General features: G+C 41.6%; 2 protein-coding genes across 3 annotated transcripts in view; one reads left to right on the top strand and one right to left on the bottom strand.

Annotated features, from left to right (window-relative positions):
* Positions 1–14: 14 nt before the first annotated feature.
* On the top strand, positions 15–3,415 carry LOC144520982 (D(2) dopamine receptor-like). The gene is made up of 2 exons (XM_078255125.1): positions 15–1,475; positions 2,110–3,415. Exons 1-2 carry the CDS (start codon positions 468–470, stop codon positions 2,263–2,265), a joined length of 1,164 nt encoding a protein of 387 aa, XP_078111251.1. The 5' UTR covers positions 15–467; the 3' UTR covers positions 2,266–3,415.
* Positions 3,416–4,918: 1,503 nt separating this feature from the next.
* The window catches only part of kcnd3 (potassium voltage-gated channel, Shal-related subfamily, member 3), a 118,295-nt gene continuing 102,784 nt past the window's right edge, over positions 4,919–20,429 (bottom strand). For both annotated transcript variants that reach the window (XM_078255123.1, XM_078255124.1), the window contains 5 exons: positions 15,355–15,456; positions 12,548–12,580; positions 12,309–12,401; positions 7,511–7,770; positions 4,919–6,673 (listed from right to left, as the gene is read on the bottom strand). In XM_078255123.1, coding sequence (XP_078111249.1) covers positions 6,499–6,673; positions 7,511–7,770; positions 12,309–12,401; positions 12,548–12,580; positions 15,355–15,456 — 663 coding nt within the window. In that variant the 3' untranslated portion in view covers positions 4,919–6,498. The remainder of the gene's footprint in view (positions 6,674–7,510; positions 7,771–12,308; positions 12,402–12,547; positions 12,581–15,354; positions 15,457–20,429) is intronic.

The following is a 20,429-nucleotide window of genomic DNA, read 5'->3' as shown; positions in this document are numbered from 1 at the left end:
ATCTTGTTTTTTTTATATTATTGATATTTTTTTTATGTTAGAAATTTAGAGTATACACAGCATCCTCAACACAAGCCATTAATCAAAACCGATGTTTAAAGAGGAAGGTGAAGAAGGGGCACACGACTGTTCAATTTACTGTTAATCTCTATAGCAGGGCATAGCTAAGGTCAGACAACTCCACCTGCTCCTGATTACAGGCTAATCAGCCACGACCATTTAACCAATCAGTGCCAGGCAAAACAAAAGGCAAACACCAATTTAAAACCAGGGGCCCACTTCAGCTCATTTTTACCATCTGGAGCATTTATCTCACCACTTTAATTCATCATTCAGAAAGGTGAATGGCTCTTTTATACTCCGAGTTACAGCACACTGATGTGGACTATAACTGGTAGACAGATTTGTCTAGCATGAACCAAAGATCTTTCACATAATGAAAAGAAGAACAAAACAGAGGTGAAATTATGGACGTACTCGCATGGACACGATGTTTTTTTATATTTAACTGCACAGTCTTAACCTTAGCATTAGTATTGGGTTTACCCGGGAACTTGTGGGTTTGTTGGGTTGTTTTCAGGACCAAGAGCATGCAGACCTTCAATAACGCGCTGCTGGTCAGCTTGGCCGCCAGTGACCTCTTGAAGTGCTCTGTGGACACACCGCTGCTGCTCTTCTCTTTTCTGCGTTACGGGAAGGACAGCCAGGTGTCGGTGTCTGTGTGCACCCTGCAGCAGTTCACCTATGCCCTGTGCAGCTGTGTCCAGCTGCTCACGCTGGTCGGCATCAGCGTGGAGCGCTTCCAAGCCATCGCATTTCCTTTCAAAACTGAGAGGAGGAAAGCGAGGGTCAGTCTCTGGATCCTGTCCATCTGGGCATGCGGCCTCATTTTGGCAATAATCTCTCTGACTCTTTCCAAAAAGGCGCTTTTTTACATGCTCTGCCGTCCGCACTTCGGGGGTCAAGGCGACGAGCGTCTACAATATTCTGATCCATTTGGACCCTACGTGCTGGTCCCGGTGTGGGGATTGTCTCTGACTGTGATCGTTATCCACTACGTGCGGATATTCAACGTTGTTAGACGGCACCGAAAGAAAGTGTTCAGTCGGGAAGTCCAGCTGAGGCCGACGGTCTCGGAACACGTCTGTGGCTGTCTGAGTGTCAATGCTTCAGCACCACGGACAGCTCCGCCGGGCTCCTTCAGCCCATTGCCTCCCAGCCGGACGGTGCTCTTGGTGGCCGAGGCCAGTGCTACGTGTGCGGGCTCCTCCACGGGAGGCGCCCCAGGAAGACCTCCAGAGATTGTTGGGGCAGTGTGTCTTCTGACCCCTGGGGCCAGGGAGCGGGGAAAGAAACAGATGGAAGGGAAGCTGGCCCAGCGTTTTGGGTACATAACCATTGCGTTTACGCTTTCCTGGGTGCCTATGGTGGTTATTTTGCTAACGAACGTCATCTCGTGGCATAACACTGACAAAGTGAGTGCAGCAGGTTTTTTTTTGTTCCATTAGGCAATTAATGCAAATAGCCATACTAAAAAAATACTTAAAAACAATGTACAGTGTAATGCAATCCAGTATGAATTTGTGAGGAGCTGTACAAAATATTAGAAACCTCACTCAAAATAATACAACAAAAACAAACTAAATACAATTTAATAGTATCAACAAAAGCTGAACATTTTAAGTTAGATATAAGGTATTTAAGGTTAAGGTATTTTTGCATGGCTATTACAATGCATTGCACAACTATTTCTATTATTCTGATCGCTCAGTGTAAAATGCAATAATGCATAATAGTACTAATTGACTAATCAATGAATCACCAACAATTTTGACAAAGTAATCTATTAAATAATCAAACTGAATATGTTTGATTTGGACAGTTGGTCGATAAAAACAAGCAAACATTTCAGCTTGGTATCTGTGAAGTTGTGATGGGCATAACTTTTTTCTGCCATTTTTGATTTAACGATTAATTGATGAATCAAATAATAGAAAACTAAAATAACAGATTAATCATTAATGAAAATAATACTTTGGGCCCTGGATCATGCTGTGGAATATATGCTGTGTTGAAATATCCGAAAGCTCTCTCCTGTTTTCCCCACAGTTGCTGATGGAGCTGGAGACATCAGCTATGGTGCTGACCTGTGTGCAGGCTGCAGTGGATCCCCTCATCTACACATTAGTCACTAGACAGTTTCGCTCTGAACTCAGCAAGATACTCTCCTCCATCCCAAAGTGTCCCCTAAAACGGAGTGCCTGAAGGTTCAACACTTTATGAACATTTGGATCACATGTACTGCACTTTTGGGAATTGAAACACACACACACACACACACACACACACACACACACACACACACACGTGTTAATTTCGTCAGACGAGACGAGACTAAATATGTTCGTCAAAGACCTTTTTTTTTCCATGACTAAGACGAGACGATGACGAAACTGCACCAATGTCCAAAAACGCTGACTAAGACTAAATTAACATGCATTATTGTTGTCGAAAGAAGACGAGACTAAAATGTTTTGCATAAAATAAAAACTAAGATAAAATCTCTCTTCATTTTCGTCTACAATCGTCTCTACTTTTTCATCATGAGATAGAAGTAGTGCAGTGCCTGTTTGGAGCGCGTGCCTGTTCCAAACAGGCCAAGTGCTTGGTTCCCAGTATTTCTTCCCCCACAACTTTATCTAACTAAGCGCGGTTCAATCAGGCGCGGCTCGGCTGCGGCTCATCTAAAGATTCGGCGTGTCCCCTTTTTTTCGTCTAGCCGTCTCACATCCAGGTAGCGATGTGGTCCGGGCGGGGGAGGGAGGAAGCCCGGTTCAACCTGCTGCAGAAGCCGCTACAGCGCGTAGCGATGTGCCCCGGCCCCGGGCAAGGGAAGGAGACCGGCTTTAGCCTGCTGGTGAAGCCGCTTTTAAACAGCTTGCAGAACGGCCGGAGTAATGCATGTAACCGCTGGCAACAAAACAACGTGCTGTAAAGCCCAGGAGCCTTGGCGTTTATCTAACGTGTCTGTGTACGATTGTATTTGCATGAAGGAAGAGGCTCGATATAAAACCAGACGCGTTTAACTAAGTTGCATTCAACAAAAAGCATTCAACAAGTGTATTTTGTCAGGTAATTATGACATGTAACCAATATTTGAGATGTGTGAAACACTATTTGACTGAAATGGTTATCAGAAATAATCTCAGAAATAATTTATTTAAAAAAAGACTAAAATGTTTTGACTAAAACTTGACTAAGATACCTTGAGTTCTCGTTTGACTAAAACTAGACTAAAATGACGAGACTTTTAGTCGACTAAAACTTGACTAACAAAAAAAGATATGTGAATGACTAAATATGACTAAAACTAACAAGGACATTTGGCACAAGACTAAATTAAAACATAGGTGACAAAATTAACACACACACACACACACACACACACACAGTGATTTAGAGGTGAGTGAAAAAGAGAACCCACAGATTTAGTATTTGTGGCAGATATAGATGTTTTATCAGGCGTTTCACAGTCGGGACACAAGACAAGGTCATAAATAATATCCAACACCTGACAAGATACGCACAGCAGTAGTCTCAACAACAACAGGTGGCATAGGAGAGCAAAGCAAAGAGTGAGAGAGAAACTGACTGAGCCCAGAAAAAAGACAATCAAAGGGGAGTACATAACAGAGAAAGAGAGAGACAATCACAGACATCTGTTTTTGTTGTTTGTAAATAAAAATGCAATCCTTTGACACTTTGAGTGGAGAAATGCTTACATAATAAATTAAACTGTGTCATTTGAAAGTGCAGCTGACACAACACAACCTGTCTTGAAACAGGGAAGCAGTAAATAATTCACGTTTAATCACTGTCCTAGCAACAAAAATACAGGAAACCTCACTTCTGCTATTACCCATGTCATACCCTTGTAGTTTTCAATAGATTCTAAATGTCGGACTTGAGGCTGTGAATATGAAGTCAATGTCTTCAACCCCACTTTTAAAATTACACTGAAAAAACTCTGCTTGTCTTCTTACTCCAGGTAAATTTGCGCACAGTTTGACTTAACTCTACTGGATCTAGGCAGCTGTTGTCACTGTGTACAGTACTAAATTACCAGCAATAGCAGTAGGTCTCTGGTAGGAATATCAGAGGTAAAACACATCCTGTTCCAACTCTGTAGAATATTTTTGGCTTTTTTGTAGGTTGGAACTAACCTCAGGATCAGAGGGAACTAAATCACAAAAGTCTAAAGGAACCTTAGGGTCTTGTGTAATGATGCACTGATATGGTATCCATTATGCTGATAAGATGATAAAGATATGTGTTTTTTTGTAAGTCTTAGTACAAATAAGTGTAAAATTGGTTAAACTTTTCAGATGTCTCCATATTAAGGTAATTAGATACTTTAAAAAAGGCCATTATACAGTTTGCTGCTAGTCTGACAGTTGTTAGTCTACTTCTACAGGAAAAAAAAAACTTTCACATCAGCTACATATGGGCAGACATAATATTAGTCCAATTCCAGTATTGCTTTTGAAATATGCTCTTGGCTGATATTGACAGTATGCTGATATATTATTACATCTCTAGCACTGTACGTGTGCTCTTGATCTCCACATTTTATTTCTTCAATGTGGAGCAGAAGTGGGGGCTTAGTCTGCTGTGACTGAAGTTCCCCTGCCCAGCATTGGAAGAACCCCAGTAGTGGTCTCATCCACGTAAAGACAGACCTGTCTGTGTAGCTGTTGGAGTCAGAATGACATTCCAGATGAAAAGGGCCAACAGGGAGGCATCAGCTAGGAGGTCAGCAGAGCTAAAAGGTCACCGTCCATAGTTACGAAGGTCAACTTTGATGGGATTTGATGAAAAGTAATACTAAAGTTACATGGTGGGGCTGCGAGTTGACAGAACAGCACATGTTTTTGGTGACAGAGATCTGTGGATGGCTCATCCGGTGTCCTCTGTGTCTCGGTGGTCACCATTTCAACATATTTCCCTGCTTTAAGTTCTCCAGAAGATAAAGTAAATAGAATCCTTTGAAACAACAAGGAGGACAAAAAGTACAAACACCAAGTTTCCTAACCACATGGAGTACACATACTCAACAACTTCGAAAAATGCCCGCTGAGTTTGGGGAAGAAAAAACATTGACAGCTATAAAGACTACTGAAAGCATACTGTTGTTCACACAGGAGGTAGGGATACCACAGGACAACAACAAGAGAGAGAGAGAGAGCGAGAGAGAGAAAGAGAGAGAGAGAGAGAGAGAGAGAGAGACAGACTGAGGGAGAAAGGGAGACAATGAGAAGACAGCTTCACTGGTTCTGCCAAACGATGGTCAAATATTACAAAATATTCTATTAACAATATTCACAAAGAACCCAGGCTCAGGACAGATTTGTGTCAGAAATTCCCAGCAAAATGCCTTGTGCTTTTTATAGTGGTGATTTGAATTCAAACCTACTTTTTTGGTTTATTTGTAAGATAATTGGTTTATTTGAGGTCTGTCTGGCTGTAGAAGCCAAAAGGGAAAGGGGAGGGAGAGAATCAGAAAACTAAACACAAATACATCTCTTTTTACTCCAGCAACAGGCACATATTGTGTAAAAGGCTTGTAGCTGAGAATTTCTGACAGAAATGTGTACAACAAACTCTTCAGAGTGGCAGCTAGTCAAATATGTCATATATTGAGCCATTGAGACTTCCAGAAGAATGGAAACACAAGCTTCCAATCAACTGAGACAAACACATTCTCACACACATACATACTCACAGGCATATACCTCCTATCCAAAACGTCACATTTCCTCTATCTAGCAAAAAGTCACATACACTCATTCACAAATATGCAACTCATTGGTGAAGCCATCACAGACACACCTACCACATTTCATCTTTTAAAGGATTTTCCCTCAACTGGGTTGATATTGGACCTGAAAAAGAATGGTGGCATATTTATCTATCAAGAGGTGAGTGGACCAAAATAACACAAAAGGGTAGGGTTAGATCAGTTGACAAAAAAGTTCTGATAATGTATTATTCTTTTCTTTCCCTTTAAGATTTCTTCATTTTCTCTTTATAGCTCCTGCTAATGAGTCAAACTGAAGCGGAAATCATAAAAATGTGCTTTGTGCACAGTGACACATGACTTGCTCTGAGGACTCATTTCGGACACTTGGGAGGCACACTGTCACACGCCTCCTCATCTGAAACAACACCCTACACACACACACACGCACACACACGCACACACACGCGCACACGTGTGCCAACCACTAACATGAATACATTGCATCTAAAAGCCATCCTCTTTCTGTACAGGGAGTCCATGTCATTACAGTTCATGACCAGCAGAGGGCAGGCTCCACCACAGCCAGAATAGGACTCTGGATGCCTTCTCCTCCATCATTCCCAGTCCTCCTCTGTCCCTCAGTCTGTCTTGATGAGTCTTTATCTCTCTTTCTGTGTGATGCGCCTGCACTCTAGTCTTCACAGTGCGGACACCTTCACAACGTTCTGGTGGATGGGGCCAGCGGGCAGATGAGCATCTCCTTCAGGAGTCGTCACTGGCGGTGTTGGAATACTGATGATTGCTGTGGTGATCTGGCTGCTCTGGCAGTTCATGGATGCTGGCTCGTCTACGTGCATGTTCAGACTGGAGCGGCTACAGGAAGGAAAGGAGGACAGGAAATTAGGGCTTATGGATAGTTTGTCTATGTAGACACATTTTGCTAAAAGTTACTCGCTCATGTCCCAGACCAGTTCTATTGAGGATAACAGGTAATGAGAACCCCTCCTCTTTTTATTTGACAGCCATTGTTCAAGGTCAAGGTTGCGTGTATTGTCTCCCAAAGCAGAACATTGTCTTGGAGGAGCCCTTAACAAAAAACAATAATCCTTTTTACCCCTTTCAAACTGAACAAACAACCCTTAAATCATAGTGTGAATGGGTCAAAACGTTTTATAGAGCTTTAAAAAAAAAAAAAAAACAGGTGTAAATGTGAAAGTGTTGCTTGTCAAGAATCAACACCCAACTCTGCTCTACACAGAGCCAAAGCAAACTGGCTGGTGAGAAAAGATGAGCGTCAAGCATCCTTAACACCCCCTAATATTTGGTGTTGGTGGACCAATCCAGAGCTAAAAGGTGAGGGGATATTCAACCTGCATTTGTAAGATGGAGCAACCATTAGTCTAAAATTAATTAGCAACTATTTTTTAATAATTATTTTCAATACATTTTCAAGCAAAAATGCCAACATTCACTGGTTTAGGCTTCTCAACTGTGAAGATTTGCTGCTTTTCTATGTCATATAGATATCACGTCTTTGGGTTTTGGACTGTTGGCTGAATACAACTCCTTGAGCTGCAAGACATTTTTACAGGCATTTCTCACACTACGACACCTTGGGTTGTAGGTTTTACTTAAAATAACTGCTCTATCTATCACTACACACAAGTTGAAGGATATCTTTGCCCTCTCCTTTAGAAATCCTGAGCTCACCTGGTGGTGAGGGGCTGGATGTGGATGGTGCTGAGCTCCTGCAAGCCTTGTTGGTGTGTGTGCGCGTGTGTCAAAGGCTGCATGTGTGCTGGGCCACTGGCATTTGGTAAAGGGGTGTGGTGCTTCTTGCTTCGGCGGGTGCAGCACGTGCCAGTCACACCATCCTGGCTGGAGAGGGAGGGGCTTCGAGACGGGTAATTTTGCAGACCTGCCTCCAGGTAGCTCTGCTGGTAATACTGCTCGTCCACAAACTCATGATTCTACAAACAAGACAGAGAGAACAAGACCGGCACAAGGCAGAAGACACACAGACAGAGAGAGTCATAAAAAAATATGTGACATTTACAACATTTATATCATTGAATATTCCTGTGTGTTGGAGCTTAATTTAGAATCAATTTTCCATAGTCAGTTCCTTAAAGAGGCAAGGATCTCTACTTTTTTATTAACAATGGATCGCATGACTACTTACTTGTGTGTTAAAGGGGTCACTCATAGCGATGAACCCACAAAAGATTATTGATTATTGAATAATGTTTGGTGGACACAAACACTACTCCAAATGAATTAACCACATGTATTGAGGAGGTAGGATATTCTGACAGACGTTTCCTGCCTGACAGAATGAGATACCCTCCTTTAAACCACATTTATTGAGGAGGTAGGCAATTCTGATCAACGTTTCCTACCTGACATTATGAGCTACCCTCCTTTTAATATTGCTATTCTGCTGGATGTGTAAATAGGCAACTGTTTTCGAACATGTTCACCATATAAACTGTAAAGGTGATAACATGTCAATGTCCCATTAGCTGCCCTTAAGTGTCCAAAACAAATAATTTATTTCAGGTTTAAATTTACATTCATGCTGACTTCTATGTGCTCCATTTTCACAAGTACACAAGGTAATAAATGAGAGTTTGTGTGTGTGTGTGTGTGTGTGTGTGTGTGTGTGTGTGTGCAGCAGCATGCTAGATTCTTTCATTCGGCAATGTCTGAATTGTGCCAGGCTGAAACCGACAACAGTGGGTCTGTATCACATATATACGGTGGCCCTGAAGTGCAAATCACAACAGCAAATAGAAAAACGCAACAGCAAATCATAAAACACAACGGCAAATAGGAAAACACAATGGCAAATAGGAAAACACGACGGCAAATAGGAAAACACGACAGCAAATATGAAAACACTTCAACAAATCATAAAACACAACGGCAAATATGAAAACACAACAGCAAATAGGAAAACACGAAAGCAAATAGGAAAACACGACAGCAAATATGAAAAAAAGGCAGCAAATAGGAAAACACGACAGCAAACATGAAAACACGACAGCAAATATGAAAACACTTCAACAAATATGAAAACACAACGGCATTAACTTCTACCAGAAAAGGTAGGGCCTATCTAGTAGAGGATGGACCCTCTTGATTGGACAGACGGACTGTCTGTCTTTTAACAGGAAAGAGAGGTGAAAAACACGGAAAAGCGCCTACTTTTAACAGAGAGACAGTCCGTCTGTCCTTTCAGGATGCTCCGTCCTCTGCTAGACAGGCCCTACCTTTTCCGGTAGAAGTTAATGCCGTTTTGTTTTCGTTTTTGCTGTCGTGTTTTCCTATTTGCTGTCGTGTTTTCATATTTGCTGTCGTGTTTTGCTGTCGTGTTTTCCTATTTGCTGTTGTGTTTTCCTATTTGCTGTCGTGTTTTCATATTTGCTGTCGTGTTTTGCTGTCGTGTTTTCCTATTTGCTGTCGTGTTTTCATATTTGCCGTTGTGTTTTCAAATTTGCTGTCGTGTTTTCCTATTTGCTGTCATGTTTTCCTATTTGCTGTCGTGTTTTCATACTTGCTGTTGTGTTTTCCTATTTGCCGTTGTGTTTTATGATTTGCTGTTGCGTTTTTCTATTTGCTGTTGTGATTTGCACTTCAGGGCCACCGTACATAGAGGCAGACAAGCGTGTATCATAAGGGAAATGTAGTGTACTGGACATCACGCTATAGTGGGCTGCACTTGCTCATACACATTCAAATACTTTAGATTTACCATATTACACATTAATCCTGGCTGTCAGTTATTTTCAAACAACGAGCCACAGCTAGACAGAAACGTATGGATGATTGCACAATCAAGGGTTTAAACTAGAAAATTAATTTCCTGCAGAAAATGCTTGTGAATGCTGAAAAGCTAAATTGCCAAAGCTAAACTGGATTGCTGGCATAATTGCATAAGAAGAAGGTGAAGCAGTAGAATAGTTGGAAAAGTTTAATTAATATGAATTTCATTGAAATGTTGAATAATACCAATAATGTTTTAATATTATAATATAATATTAATATTTAAAGAAAAAAAAAAAATTCATAACATAGTATGTCGATAAAAAGTCATAATATAGTATGCCAAAAAAGTCATACTGTAGTATGTCGAAACAAGTCATAGTATAGAATGTTTAAAAAATTACAAAAGTAAATAAAAAATTCATAGTATAGTATGTTGTAAAAAGTAACAGTATAATATGTCTAAAAAAAGTGCTAAAAAAGTAATTGTATAGTATGTCTATATAGTATAAAACCAGAGAATTTGGACACATCACCTCTGTTCTTAGAGCCTTGCACTGGCTTCCTATAAGTCAGAGAATTGATTTCAAAATATTGTTATTAACTTACAAAGCACTGAATGGTTTGGGACCAAAATACATGTGTGACATGCTGCTCTGTTAGCTTTTAGTTTTTACACAACACTTATGATCTGCCCCAACCCTGTGTTCTTTTAAGTTTGTTTGCTTTGTTACTGTTTTTATGATTGTTGAATTTTATGTTCTATTTGCTTTGTATGTGTATGCTTATGTAAAGCACTTTGAATTGACTTTGTGTATGAACTGTGCTATATAAATAAATTGCCTTGCCTATGTCGAAAAAAGTCATAAAACGTCAGGGTATAATATATAAAAAAAAGTCATGGTATAGTATGTCGAAAAAAGTGATAAAAAAGTCATAGTATAGTATGTCGAAAAAAGTGAGAAAACAATCACAGTATTGTCGAAAAAAGTCATAGAATAGTACAGTATGTCGGAAAAAGTGAAAAAGGTCAAAGTATAGTATCTCAAAAAATGTGATAAAAAAGTCAAAGTATAGTATGTGGAAAAAGTCATAGTATTGTATGTGGAAAAAGTCATAGTATTGTATGTCAAAAAAAGTGATTAAAAAAAGTCATAGTATAGTATGTCGAAAAAAGTGATAAAAATGTCATAGTATGTCAAAAAAAGTGATAAAAATGTCATAGTACAGTTTATCGAAAAAAAAGTCATAGTATAGTACAGTAGTACAAAGTATTGTATGTCAAAAACAGTCATAGTATAGTATGTCGAAAAAGTGATGAAAAAGTCATGGTATAGTATGTTGAAAAAAGTTACACTGGGAATCTAACCTGGGTCAGAGTCTGCAGTTCTTACTTGCTGGTGCTATTTGGAGCTGTGTTAACCACTGAGCCACTGTATACCAAATAGAGAATGTTGAAAACAGTCATAGTATAGTATGTCAAAAAAAGCCATTACAAAGTCATAGAAGCCTATGGTATGTCGAAGAAAGTGATAAAAAAAAAAATATTTCAAAAATAGTCATAGTGGGACTCTAACCTGGGTCAGAGAATGCATATCCGACTCTCTGGTGTTATTTGGAGCGGTGCTAACCACTGACCCACTGTGACACCAATAGAGAATGTTGAAAACAGTTATAGTATAGTATGTCGAAAAAAAGCCTTTAAAAAGTCATAGTATGGCATATCAAAGTGTAGTATGTCGCAAAAATCATAGTATAGAATCTTTAAAAAATCCTAGAAGTCATAAAAAGTCATAGTATATTATATCGAAAGAATTAGTATAGTACGTCGAAAAAAGTCATGTATAATATACATGTGTGATAAATACATAGTGATAAAAAATGATAAAAAGTGATAAAAAATTCATAGTATATGTCGAAAAAAGTGATAAAAAAGTCATTGTATAATATGTTGAAAAAAGTGATAAAAAAGTCATAGTAAAGTATGTTGAAAAAAGTGATTAAAAAGTCATAGTATGTCAAAAAATAATCATAGTATTGTATGTAAAAAAAAGTGACAAAAAGTCATAGTATAGTATGTCAAAGAAAGTCTGGAAGAACATGCAAACTCCACACAAAACGGCCCAGCCCATACTGGGAATCGACCAAGGGTGAGAGTCTGCTGTGCCAGTTAGAACAGCGCTAACCAATGAGCTACCGTGCCAACAAATAAAGCAATGTGAAAACATATTGAGAAAGAAGCACTAAACTTAAACAGTGATAACACAAAAACTGCAAAAGATATCGAAAAGCTGAATCATACTGTAATATCTGAAGGTTTTGTGAGCGGGTTAAAGTTTGAATGACGTCTGTAGGTGAAAGATGAGATGGGAGGAGTAGCATTTAGAAGTGGAAGAAGCCTGAAGAGGATTTAAAGATTGTTCCATTGACTTTTAATGTAAAAAAAGAAAAAAGCTTAATATTTTAAAAAGTTAAATGTTGGAGAAACGTTGAATACAAGCACGTATGTCCTTAAAGAGCTGAACCTTTTGATATTTGAATGGTTTTTGTAGCAGAAAGTATCCAGAAGTAGAAGGTGACAACATTGTATGGAAGAATCTCAATACTGTGAATGCTGATTCAGCAGCATTCACAGTATTGAGATTCTTCCATACGATTGTGTATATTGTTTTGATTTATCATTAGTAGAAATATTATTGTGATATTATTAACATAAAGAGTGAATGAGTGTGTGTGCACTCACAGTGGTTTTCTCCAGACAGTGCAGCAGGTGGTGGTGCTGGCTCTCTAGTAGAGAGGTGGACTTGGTTAATCGCTGCTCCTCTTCAGTGGAACTCTGTAAAACACACACACGCACGCACGCACGCACGCACGCACGCACGCACGCACGCACGCACGCACACACACGCTATTTTACAGTTTTGTTTTAAGGAAGACACTAATCACATGCTGGAGGTGCACGACCGGCTGCTATCTAAATACCTGATTTGAAAGGTTCATCTTGTATGGAAGTTGCTTAAGTTGGAGAAGGAGACAAAAGGACAACAGACAGGTAGAGTTTTACTTGTGGTCATAGTTCAGCACTGAGAACAGACAGCAGTCAGGGCCGCAGTCATGCCAGTCAGACACAGAGAACATTGCTATTCTGACCCTGAGAGGCATATCTGCTAAAATCAGTGGAGCCAGTGGACTGATCTGTGCTATAATGGACACTTCTTGCACAACTCTCTCCTAATAGATACAGAGTATATACGATTCATATAAAAATTTCGCCGCCATCTCTGTTATTGCAACAGCTGGCTACAGGCAACTCTATAATGACTTGTATTCCATATTCCTTCTTTTCTTTGTTGTGACCTGTTGTCAAGACGTGTTTTTTGTGTGTGTGTGTCTGTGCGTGAACAAGTGAGCGATATTTCTAGTTCTGTGGTGGTTTTCAGAAGAAGTTAATTTATGGGCAGTGGTAAGGTGAGTCAGAAAATGTGTGGACTGCTGGGGAGGCTTGTGGATTCTCTAAGAAAGTGAATAAACCAGCAAAAACAACAAAAACAACATCTGATTGTAAATATTCAGCAGTCCATTTGCTAATGTGTCAGAATAGTATGTTTGTATTGTTCTATTAGTCCATTAAATCATTTGACTGTCAGGTCATGACGAATTTGTAGAAAACACTTGCTCTGTGCAGACAAGAAACAAACTCTAAAATAATACAAAAAGGCCTTTATCACCTGTTTAATATCCTTATATAGCCAACATCTAAGTAAGATTTTGGGAAGAGCTAGTACACAGAAAACACAGATTACTCTGCATTATTGTTGTAAATATTGGCCATAATAGCCTTAGTTAGATAGCCTGAGACATAGGAAAATGTCTCCTTAGTATATTGCAGAATGCCATCATTGTTCTTGTCAGAAGTAAAGCAGTGTTTCACATATACAGACTTTCAATGGGTTGCATCAGTCTTCCCCAGCAGCATCTGTGGTTGAGCTGTTCATAAAAACCAAAAACCAAAAATACTGCCCCGATCCTGCATGCTCCACAGCACCGCCGTAAGACAAGTAAAATGCCATGTTTGGAAGATTTGTAGTAGCAATTTTCTGTTTGTTAAGCGGAGCGGCTGGTGTTGTAAGCAGAAGCTTCTTTGCTGAGAGGGTACATTCCTGTGCTGATGACTCGGTTTGTCCTTGCAAAGACCGCTCACCTGTGTTCATGCTGCTTATCTGTACCTAACACAGCAGTAAAACACAGGTGTTTAGCCTGAGTTATTTCTGTCTTTCTCTATACGTGAGACTGCAAGCCCATATCAGCAGTTTGTCTGGAGGCGGCTATGGTTCACCACCCAGGTGGCCACCATACTGTAGAGACTGGTAACAGCTTGATCTGCTGAGCGACAAAACCCACTGTGTGTCGCTCTGCATGGTGCTGTACGTGTTGTTGGTAAATAGCTGCCTTAGAATTATACTTAAGTTGGAGAACAATATATTATTGCACAGGCATATATCTTCAAATAAGCTGTTAACTGTTGACGTTGGTGTGGTGAAATCACTTCAACAAGAGCATACTGGAGAGGTACATGCATTTCTCTATAAAGTGATAAAGTTCACAAATTCCAACATTATTATCAATTTAACTATACTATTGGTAGTCCTAATGAAGCAGTGTGCACTCTACAATAAATTACATCTTAATTAAAGCCACATCTTCATAGGAATACTTCAATAAAAACAGCAAAAATTGTGTCCTTGTTTATATAGAACTTTTGCAAATGTATCATCAGTGTCAAGAGTCTCTCTTAACAGTTTCTCTTAACATTGTTATGTCGAGAAGTAATTTCAAATCAAAAAAAAAAAATCAATAAAGCAACTTTATAATTCAGTATATATTGTGCAGGGAAGGTTTACTCATGACCCTTGGCTTGCAATTAAGATAAATTGAAACATAACCACGTACATGAAAACAACACTGCAGCCTTTGCAGCATATTGTCTCTTGCAATGTCAATATGAATCCAATGCATTATTCAACCCTAGCTTGAGTATAAGCACTAGTGCCATTCAGATTCTGCCCGAACCATTACTATTGAACTGAGAGAGTGAGCTATAGAGACACCTAAAAAAAGAGGGACGGAGAGGGAGGAGGAAGCACTTGTTTTTGTTATGGCAGTGTGTCAGCCCCACTATAGTGCTTGTGAACCGCACCATTTTGGTGAAGCAAGGAACATCCTTGAGATGTGTTTACATTTCCTGCTGCATTGCCTGAAGCATGTTCCTCAGCTGGACAGCTGAGCTCAGAGATGCTTACATTAGAAGTGCTGCTTATTGAATGAGATCACAGTTAGCTGCTCTAATGAGTTGTGGGTGCATTCTAAGAATTGATAATTACATTACATGTCATTTAGCTGATGCTTTTATCCAAAGCGACTTACAATTGCTATATATATGTCGCACGCCTCTGGAGCAACTAGGGGTTAAGTGTCTTGCTCAGGGACACATTGGTTGATGTATCACAGGAATCGCACATCCCACATCAAAGGTATGTGTTGTATCCACTGCACCATCACCACCAATTAAAGGAGCTAACCAACCAAGGCTGGCCTCCAATGAGTACTTAGTTGTTGCCCACTCTGAAATCCTCAGAACTGTTTTTCCAAGGACATGCAGAGGTCAGGCTTTCTGGGTCCCTAGTTAAACAATTACAAATGTGTCGTATGTGGTTGGGTAATCCTGAGGAAAACTGTGATGAGACACAAGTGAAGCATTCTAGTATCTGTGGTTCAGAGGGTGGTCATACCGTGAACTCCAGAGCTTCGTTGAACAGGCCGTTGCGCTTGCTGTGGAGGAAGGCGTTGGAGCTTCCTTCCTTGGATATTCGTATCCTGGCCAAGCGAGCTTTCTGCAAGAGACCATAGAAACCAACTGTTAGTCAGAGCCTATACCACATCCTATGTCAGAATGATTGGGTATCACCTGACACATCCAACTAATTTGAGCTACAGCACTTTCAAATGCTTGATATCTTAGTAGTAAGCTTATAGATCAAGTCAAACATGTGCTGTTTAAGTATTCACTCTGATCTGTGATAAATTCACTCTGATCTGCTGTGATACTTATGAGTGATTTATTGTGACCACACGATAACACATTCCTTGGCTTGAAAATCAGTTAGCGAGGAAGCTTGGACTAAAATCCTGTATAAATTAAACAGCTATGTGTCATTCCGCATTTAAAATATTGAATTCAATTTATTTGGGCTGTTTTTGTGCTGCTATGCTAGCGGTTTTGTTTCGCAAAATAAATCAAGGAAATGTCCATGCCCATAATGCTCTACTTCGATAGTGTCGGATTAAATGCATCTTTAGTCATCACACCCACACAGCGCGGTTACCGCACAGTTGGGCCTCGTTTTCTCTCTCTACCTCTCTTTCTCTCACGCTGTCAAATCTCTCCTGTGAGGCAGTCGGCAAGAGAGGAAAAAATGCAAGGAAGAACAGATACACTCTGGTCTTTGGAGTATATTCTTTATGCTTCAGTAGCTTTGACACACAGTGGAAGGATTCTACTTTACCCGAAACTCACTGTGTCTACTGGATGTGTGTACACAGGCCTGTGTGAAAATGTGGGTCTTGATAAATATCTCGGTAACCAGAACAACTGCTTTTATAGGATTGTGTAATCTGAGTCACTCACTTCCTAAAGGCACACCATTTTCCGGTCAAAGTCAAGAACAGGTTGTCAGGCTCGGTGCAGCTACAAAGTGTGTATGTTTCTGTTGCTTCGCCTTCTGCATTTTAAAATAGAATGACAGATTCATTGAGGGGTAATTGGCAGAGGCATAATGTGAGCTGAGTTTGTTTAGTAGGGGGCCCATGCACCGCTGGGGGGTTAATTGCGTGTGTGGATGTGTGTTTGCATATCTCCATGTGTGCTTATGCATGCACGCCTCTTCTTCATAGCTGAATTTCCATACATATCAGCCATATAGAGTACCAGCAGAAATACCTGGCTTGGTAAGAGTATGGTAATGTATGATAATTTAAGCTCATCCCCTCACTTGAGTTTCATTTAAATCACGGTTATGTTTGTTGACCTGCAGGTAGGTAAAGAGAGAGAGAGATAAACAGGAGTGCATGTGGACACACACATGCACCAGCAGCCAATCTAAACTGTAGCATCTATAGCACAAACACAACTCCCTTAAAATTGTTTACCTTCTCCTGCAACTTTATCTTTTTGTCTCTTTTCCTCGCTGTCTTTGTGCCTACACACTCTGCACTTGAACATTTGTGCTGGCACAGCGTTCCCACAGGCCTTTGGGATAACCCCTCTTTATGTTCTGGCATTGCCCTCTGCCAATGAGATCGTTTTTCTGGGGTCACCATGCAAACTGCAGTCCGTGACTGTGGCGATGGTTGCCAGGCAGCGCAAGGATAATGAAGGGGATGTTACGAACATGTCCCGCGAGATTTAATCTACTTCTGCAGTTCTCTGATAGATTCCCGGGGCCCTTGGGATCCAGGCGCTTGTGTCGAAGGCCCATCTGTGATTTCAGGCAGAGCCACGGCACAACAGATTAAGCCTAGATTGCTGCTGAAGGAGCATCATTGAGAGCACACAGGAGTGTAAGGGAACCATGGGCATAGGGATTTCATTAACACCTACACATACATGGTATACCACATGAAAGGTTACATGGCCAAAAAGTGTATCTGCTGCACATTCCTTCACACAGAGACACAGTCACATCATATATCCGGACACGGACACGGACACGGACACACACACACACACACACACACACACACACACACACACACACACACACAGCACACAGCACACAGAGTGAAAATTAAAGTGCTCCACTCTGTTATCGGAGATTGTAATAACAAAATAAATTATTTCTCAATACTGGACTGGACTATTTCCCCTCACAAAAATACGTTGGATTCACAGAAAGCTGCCATAAAATAGATTATTAAGAATGAGGTGTTTGTTACTTTTAATGCAAAATGTGTCTGTGGTCACTCTAACCATTCAAATAAATAAAATAACCACTCAATTACATTCAAATAATAGGATACTGGTCCCCATTTTTTAAACAAACGGAGTGTCTAAATAATACATGGATGACAGTAATTTATGCCCTATACAGATGTTACTGTATCCTTAGTCCAACTGAAATTACGTTTATCCCTCTGTCATTGTGTTATCTTGCAGGCTGCTGTCTTGCTGTAAACCAGTGTCATGGTCTGCCTATGATAGAATGCTGATGTTACTGCTTTATGCAAATACATTTTCAAATAAAGTGATTTGATTGGCTGTAAGGAAATAAGTTCTTCATTTGCACATAGCTACATATATGGAGAACTAATGGTATTTAAATGAATTAATACAAAAACATCCGCATTTTTCCTCTTCAACCTGCGGTTCGACTATCGACCGAACCCTCCTTTCCAGCACCTTGGAGTAGACTTTACCGGGGAGGCTGAGAAGTGTGATACCCCTGTAATTGGCACACACCCTCTGGTCCCCCTTTTTAAAAAGGGGAACCACCACCCCGGTCTGCCACTCCTTAGGCACCGTCCCAGACTTCCACGCAATGTTGAAGAGGCGTGTCAACCAAGACAACCCCTCCACACCCAGAGCCTTAAGCATTTCTGGACGGATCTCATCAATTCCTGGGGCTTTGCCACTGTGGAGTTGTTTAACTACCTCAGCAACCTCCACCAGGGAAATTGACGACAATCCCCCATCATCCTCCAGCTCTGCCTCTACCATAGAGGGCGTATTAGTCGGATTTAGGAGTTCCTCAAAGTGCTCCTTCCACCGCCCTATTACCTCCTCAGTTGAGGTCAACAGCGTCCCATCCTTACTGTACACAGCTTGGATGGTTCTCCGCTTCCCCCTCCTGAGGTGACGAACGGTTTTCCAGAAGCACCTTGGTGCCGACCGAAAGTCCTTCTCCATGTCTTCTCCGAACTTCTCCCACACCCGCTGCTTTGCCTCTTTCACGGTAGAGGCTGCAGCCCTTCGGGCCTTCGGTACATTGCAACTGCCTCCGGAGTCCTCTGGGATAACATATCCCGGAAAGACTCCTTCTTCAGTCGGACGGCTTCCCTGACCTGATGGTGTTCGTGGGTTACTGCCCCTTGAGGCACCTAAGACCCTAAGACCACAGCTCCTCACCGCAGCTTCAGCAATGGAAACTTTGAACATTGTCCACTCGGGTTCAATGCCCCCAGGCTCCACAGGGATGCACGAAAAGCTCCGCCGGAGGTGTGAGTTGAAAGTCTGTCGGACAGGGGCCTCCTCCAGAAGTTCCCAATTTACCCGCACTACCCGTTTGGGCTTACCAGGTCTGTCCAGAGTCATAAGTACACTTGATGTGTGAGCATCCCTATGTTCGAACATGGTGTTCGTTATAGACAATCCATGACTAGCACAGAAGTCCAACAACAAACAACCACTCTGGTTTAGATCAGGGAGGCCGTTCCTCCCAATCACGCCTCTCCATGTGTCTCCATCACTGCCCACGTGCGCGTTGAAGTCCCCCAGCAGAACTATGGCGTCCCCGACTGGAGCCCCATGCAGGACTCCACTCAAGGTCTCCAAGAAGGCTGAATACTCCGAACTCTTGTTTGGTGCATATGCACAAACAACAGTCAGAGTTTTCCTCCCCACAACCCGCAGGCGTAGGGAGGCGACCCTCTCGTCCACCGGGTTAAACTCCAACGTAGCGGCGCACAGCCGGGGGCTTGTGAGTATCCCCACACCCGCCCGGCGCCTCACACCCTGTGCAACTCCGGAGAAGAAAAGAGTCCAACCCCTATCCAGGAGTATGGTTCCAGAACCGAGACTGTGCGTAGAGGTAAGCCCCACCAGATCTAACCGGTAGCGCTCCACCTCCCGCACAAGTTCCGGCTCCTTCCCCCACAGAGAGGTGACATTCCACGTCCCCAGAGCCAGCGTCTGCTGCCCAGGTCTGGTCCGTCGAGGCCCCTGACCTTCACTGCCACCCATATGGCAGCGCACCCGACCCCAGCGGTTCCTCCCACAGGTGGTGGGCCCATGGGATGGAGAGATAGGTGCCACGTAGCTTTTTCGGGCTGTGCCCGACCGGGCTCCGTGGCAAACCCGGCCACCAGATGCTCGCTGACGAGCCCTCCATCTGGGCCTGGCTCCAGACGGGGGCCCCGGGCTTCCTCCGGGCAGGGTCACTCCATCTCTACCTCGGTCACTCATAGGGTTTTTAGTGATGCTCAATATCACTGGTTGAAATCCAGATGTTTCCACGCACCGAAGGACCAAAAAAATGATCGAAACACCTTGTTTCCTCTTTGTTTCCCCTTCTTCCTGCCACAAAGCCCCAATTTAGGATCAATCACACTTTATAGATAATAGCTATAGGATGCAAGCCAGCACAAATGCTTCATTTCAACACCATTCACTGCCAGTTGAGGAATCTAAACTGGCATATCCTCAAATGATATAAAAAAAAAACCTGCTACATTTCCTCTTAGCTCCCATAGCATTCTCCTCTGAGCATTGCCAGTACGTTTTGTTAGAAGTAATTTTTTTTGTTGAAAGTGAAAGTTAAAAAATGCATGGCACTTTTGCAAGACTGCCTATATAGGATTTGGTGTGGAGTGTAAAGTAGAGCAATCAAGCTATGACGATTAGGTTCTGCCTCAGGCCTGCCTTTGGAACCATACAAGTGAAAGAGGAGACCATCTGATGAGGAAGCATGCAGGCAAGCACACACACACACGAACGCGTGGACGCACAAATAACTGTGGAAGTTTGTTTTGTTTTGCAGCTGCCAGTCATCGTTGGTAATGGCAGGAAACTCAGTGATGTAAAGAATTGATT

Source organism: Sander vitreus, chromosome 7, assembly GCF_031162955.1.
Source record: "Sander vitreus isolate 19-12246 chromosome 7, sanVit1, whole genome shotgun sequence".
In the NCBI taxonomy this organism is placed as follows: Eukaryota; Metazoa; Chordata; class Actinopteri; order Perciformes; family Percidae; genus Sander; species Sander vitreus.
This window is presented reverse-complemented; position numbering and strand designations above follow the sequence as displayed.